General features: G+C 52.3%; 1 protein-coding gene across 1 annotated transcript; it reads left to right on the top strand.

Annotated features, from left to right (window-relative positions):
* The first annotated feature begins 4,298 nt into the window (after nucleotides 1–4,298).
* Nucleotides 4,299–4,859, top strand: LOC127538791 (GTPase NRas-like). The gene has a single exon (XM_051962533.1). It carries the CDS (start codon nucleotides 4,299–4,301, stop codon nucleotides 4,857–4,859), a length of 561 nt encoding a protein of 186 aa, XP_051818493.1.
* The last annotated feature ends 395 nt before the right edge of the window (nucleotides 4,860–5,254 follow it).

The following is a 5,254-nucleotide window of genomic DNA, read 5'->3' as shown; positions in this document are numbered from 1 at the left end:
TGTGTACTTCCCTTTTAACCTTGTTTATGTTGCTTTTGTTTGTGCAAAAATGTCTTAATTTAATGTAATCAAAATTGTCGATTTTACATTTCATAATGCTCTTGGGTTCTTCTTTGGTCATAAAGTAGGCTTGCCAATTCTTTTTTTAAAGGCTAATGCGAGTTTTTAAACCAATGGTTCTTCACCTGAGATTGGAAACATTCTTTTAATATTTTGATAAATAGATTACTTTAAAATTAATCGTAAATCTTTTATTCATCTAAAACCATAATTTTGAAAAGGATCCTAAAGGGATTCTCTTGTGCTTCACCAGACTGCCATAGAAAAGTTTTTAATTTAAAAAACTTCATGAATGCTGTTAAATGAAACAGCTGGATAAAAATGGCCTTTTAGGAACAGCCAGATGGTACAGTGGACAGAGCAGGGCCCTGGAGTCAGAAGGCCCCAAGTTCAGATCTGGTCTCAATCACTGACTGCTTCCTAGCTTCATGAGCCTGGGCAAATCCATTCATCCCAATTGTCCTGCAAAAAGAAAAAAAAAAGATATTAAAAAAATTAAAATGTCCTTTAAAAAAAAGTTCAATGGATAAATGGATAAATATTATGGTATCCCCTCCCTGATCTCATGATCCCCTTGAGAACAAAGAACAAACAATCAGAAAGGCCCATAGGAACCTAAGGTTCCCGCTGAATTGGACTTAGTTCTCTACATTCTATAGAGTTCACGGCCAAGAACAGACTCATGGCAGGGAATGCAATATGCGGACACTGTGGTGAGTGTTTACAGGTATCTAATCCTGATGATAACAACCCTGGGCTATAGGTGCTGCTGTAATCCCCTGAGGCACATTGCCACTCGCCCATGTTCACACAGCTAATATATGTCTGGAGCTGAATTTAAATTCAGGTCTTCATGATTCTAGACCCAGCATTCAATCAAGCTCCAGGGGGAGCCACCTATTGGGAATCCGTGGCAAAGATTAAGGCAGACACGGATCCCTTGGGCCTCTGGTTTGGGTTGGGAAACGCTTATCAATGAACCCGGCGGCCAGTCCTGGGTCTGTCAGTGAAATCAGATAAAGCTATAAATGGGCGAATGCAGAGCGGGCCTAAAGTCTCCGCGTTTGATTGTAATGTTCTTCAACGCGGGAAGGGGTTGGATAACTGCAGGAGGCCCCGACAGCCCTTTCCCAGCCGCATTTGGTTCGTGTGTTTGTGTCCTGTGCGCAAGAACCGGGCAAGACGCATGGGAAGAGCGTCCACCCCCCCCGTGCGGACACTAGACCGTCTCCCTCCTCTGGAGGATTACTGCTGGAAACAGGGATCCACTGATCTTTGCCTGAACGGGGAACTGGCCGCGTCTCGGGTTCGAAGGCGCCCGCGGGCAGCATTCTGCTCAGTAGTGCGGGGCTTGTCATGCTTTTTGCGCGCAGCTGCCTTTCAGTAAGAAGCACCCAAGCCAGAGTCTAGGTCTGTGGAGTCTAGGTACAGGGACCGGGAAGGTTTTTAGTCTCAGGCCTGATTCGTGTAGAACAAACCCACCTTTCTAGGCTATTGGAAATTGCTTTAATTTAACTATTTTTCTCATAACAAAGAAGACCTTGTAAAGGAGAGAACTTGTGGGCCAGCGGGAAAGCTCGAGCAATCCGAGAACGCATCTCCCAGCGGAGGAGGGGACTCTGTGCCCAGCCCTAGCCCTCTCTATGGCCGCATTTCCAGTCCGAGAAGCTCCGTCCTCCTCAAAGAGATTAGTCAGAAACAGAGAGGGGGCTGGAGGCGAAGAGCTGTTCTTTAGAATGGGCACAAGAAGCTTCTAGGCTCCGTGCAATACACCCATCCTTCCCAAGGGGTGGGCAAGGAATTGTGGGGAGAGCTTATCTTCTGAAGTCAGAGACTCCGGTGCAAGGGGATGATCATGTGAGCTGCCCGCCCCGGACTGCCCCCGGCAGTGTGGACGCCCGGAGGAGCGTCTGTGACACCTGTTTAAGAGTCACTCGGTGAATGGATACCCCCGAATGCTGGCCCGAGACCCCAGCCGCGGGGCTCCTTCTAATTAGCCCAACAATCACCTCTGATTAGCCACTAGGCTTCAGGCCTGAACAAGGGAGCTTAAGCAAAGGAAACCGCAGCCGACGGGCTGGATACATTGTTCGGTCCTCACTGGCGGCAGCGCCAGCCCAGAAGCTGCCTCTCTCCCGCCTCGGCGCAGCTCCCCTTGGATGCACAACGTTCCCTTCTGCGCCCCTTCCCCTCCCCCCTTGGATGCACAACGTTCTCTTCTGCGCCCCTTCCTCTCCTCCCTTGGGTGCACAACGGTTCCATCCCCCGCCACTGCAGACTCCCTCAGCCTCCCTTCCTGCACCAACTTTCTCCTCTGCCTCCACCTCCCCTCCTCCTCCTGCCCTCCACGTGACTGGGTCTGCCAGGTCTAACAGACGTGCAGGGGCGAGGCTGGGAGGGAGGGGCTCCTCTCCCGCAGAGTTCTGGGATTGGGGGGCTGCCGGTGGTCAGCTTGCTTATGTCAGCTTGCCTAGCTCAGCCTCCCGGCTTTTCTCTTCTCTCTCCCCCTCGAATCCCAACAACCTCTGGTGGGGTCTTCCTACCTCCATCTTCTATTCCTGAAAGGTAAGTAGAGGCAGGAGGATTTACACAGGTTAGGGGAGAAATTACCTAGACGGCCAGTGCGCCCTCCGGAGAGCCCGGCCCCGAGCCGGACTGAGGTTCTTGGGCCGCACTAACACAGGGGCTCCCGGGCCTGCGCAGTGGGCTGGGAGTCCCCTCCGCCCTCTCAGCCCCTCGTGGCACAATACCTGGTCCCTGAGTGGCAGGATGTGGTGGGGTACTGGCAGTCGGGCCGGGAAGACCCTGGAGCCCATCTCTGAGCTCGGCAGGGTAGGGGGGGGAAATGGGGTGGAGGGGAAGGGGGGGTGGAGGAAAGGAGTGGGGGGAGGGGGAGGAACCTCAGTCTGGAGAAGATGGGATGGGGTTCACGGATGCGGATTTTTCACAGACAGAAGCTCAGCAGGAAATGAGGGGAAATGGCTCTTTTTCTACCCAAAGGCCTTTCCTCCCAAAATTTCAGAAGGAAGTCGGGATCCAGAAACAAATTTGCTGTTCCCAGCAAAGTTAGAGCTAAAGTCCGGAGTAACAAATCTGGGACTAAAAGTAGATTTGGGCCATTAGGGATTCAGACCCTGATAGGATTGGGGGGGGGCCCTGACCCACCAATCTTAGAAAGGTGTCCCCCCCCGGAGCCTACTCACTTTTCCCCCTGAAGGGATGAGGAGATGGCGGATTCTTGGGGTCCTGGAGAAGTGAGATACCAGGAATGGGCAGTTCAGAGATTTAGTGACCCCAAACTTCAGACTGTCTTTAAACTGAGAGCCACTTTTTCTTTGGGGGGATTCCTATCGATGCTATCCCAGGAGAGGCCCAGGGAAGTGGGGCAACTGCACCCCCTGGCCCTTTGCCCTGTAACCTAGAACTTCTGAAACTGGGAAGAATAGCATTGAATTAGGAAGAATTGTTTTCCAGCAATTTCAGACCACGGGATTAATGATCCTTGAGTGCAGAGGGCTGAAATTCTAGAGTGGAGGTACTGAGGTCAGGACTGCCCCCAGCACTTGAGGCTAACTACTGATTGGATGATACTCTATGGGCATATGCTTGGAAAATGGTCCTTCCCACTATCCTGTGTTGGCTCAATGATTGGTGTATATAGAGGATTGTAGGAGGGACTAGGGAGTGGAATAAGACTAGCCAGGGTCACTTTTTGTGGTAGACGAAGGAGAGCTGGTGGTTGTGGAGATTCTGCTTCCACCCTGTTCAATCCTGCATCTAAGGACCAAGAATAAAGACTGAGGACTTTTGCTTAACTTGACTCTGGCTGATTCTGGGATGTCTGGGGTGCAAGCGGGTCGTCACACTTGAGCTAAATTAGCCTGGTGCTGCTTGGTGTCTGAAGGCAGGGCTAGGAGCTAGAGGTAAAGGAGACTGGGAAAGGAAGTGTAAACAGGTCAGCTGAGGTTACAAAGACTGGAGAGGAGTTCTCTCAGGTGTAAAAGAGAGTCCTGGCTGTGTCCCTTAGGGATCACCAAGCAGATGCTGGAGGACCATTCGGATCACTTGAACAGCACGTGATTGGGAGTGATCAGCTCTCCTGAGCTAGAAGGCCACTTGTTGGGCCATTTTTACAGCACATGGGGAGGTATGGGTGGCCACTGAGGTCACTCCAGCTCTCACTGTTCTACCTTTGGTGTCCGCACAGCCCTAGGTGAATGGCCAGGTGTGGAGGCAAGATGCTGTACAGGTTGGTTGTGATGGGCAGCTGTGGCGTGGGCAAGAGTGCGCTGATCGTCCGATTGGTTGACAACTGCTTTGAGACAGACCATTACCCCACCAAGAAAGATTTCTACACCGAAATAGTGGTGGATGGCGAGCCCTGCCAGCTGGAAATCCTGGACGCTGCGGGCAATGAGGAGACCCCACATCGGTTCCGGGACTTCCTGCTCTGGGGGGATGGCTTCTTCTGTGTCTATGGGGTGGATGACATCAAGTCCTTTGTGGACGTGAACATCTTCCGGGACCAGCTGCTCAGGGTAAAGAACACCGACCGCGTTCCTTTTGTCCTGGTGGCCAACAAGGCTGACGTGGACAACTGCCTGGTGTCCCCCGTGCTAGGCCAGGAAACGGCCGCGAGCCGCAGGGTGCCCTTTGTGGAGACCTCGGCCAAGACTGGTCAGAACGTGGAACACGCTTTTCATGAGCTGGTCCGCCAGATTCGCAGGGTGCGGGCCGAGGAGCTCCCCGATGCTGAGCGGAACCGGGGCTGTGGGTGCAAGTATTGCACCATCATGTGAGCGCTTGTCCCTTATGGGGGCCCTGCTCCCTAATTGCATTGATTTGGGTGGGGGATTCATTTTAAAGGGACTTCCCTCATCCGCTCATCCACTGTTGCCGACCTGGTTTTCTTGCGTTCTAGAATTTGTTACAAATAAAAGTTGGTTTGTTTATAAGTTTGCTGCTGGTCTCGGGGGCTTCGTGAGCTTTCAGGTAGGAATAACACGGGTGCCGTGTGGCCTGGTGGAGAGAGCTGGGAGTCAGGAAGGTCGGATCTTGGGCCTCAGTGTTCCCATCCGTAAGATTGGGTTTGGGGGAGAGGTTTAGATGGCCTCTCAGTCACCTCCCAGCTCTGAGTCAGTAGGGGCCCCAGGGCACCTGAGCCTGAACTGTCTCTGACACATTTCCTTGGTCC

The sequence above is a fragment of the Antechinus flavipes genome, chromosome 5, assembly GCF_016432865.1.
Source record: "Antechinus flavipes isolate AdamAnt ecotype Samford, QLD, Australia chromosome 5, AdamAnt_v2, whole genome shotgun sequence".
Taxonomy (NCBI): domain Eukaryota; kingdom Metazoa; phylum Chordata; class Mammalia; order Dasyuromorphia; family Dasyuridae; genus Antechinus; species Antechinus flavipes.
Note: the sequence above shows the minus strand (reverse complement) of the source record. Positions and strands in the feature narration are given on the sequence as shown.

Bases quoted from the DNA above. Each gene is read 5' to 3' on its own strand.
- LOC127538791 (XM_051962533.1), top strand. From the start codon at position 4,299: ATGCTGTACAGGTTGGTTGTGATGGGCAGCTGTGGCGTGGGCAAGAGT.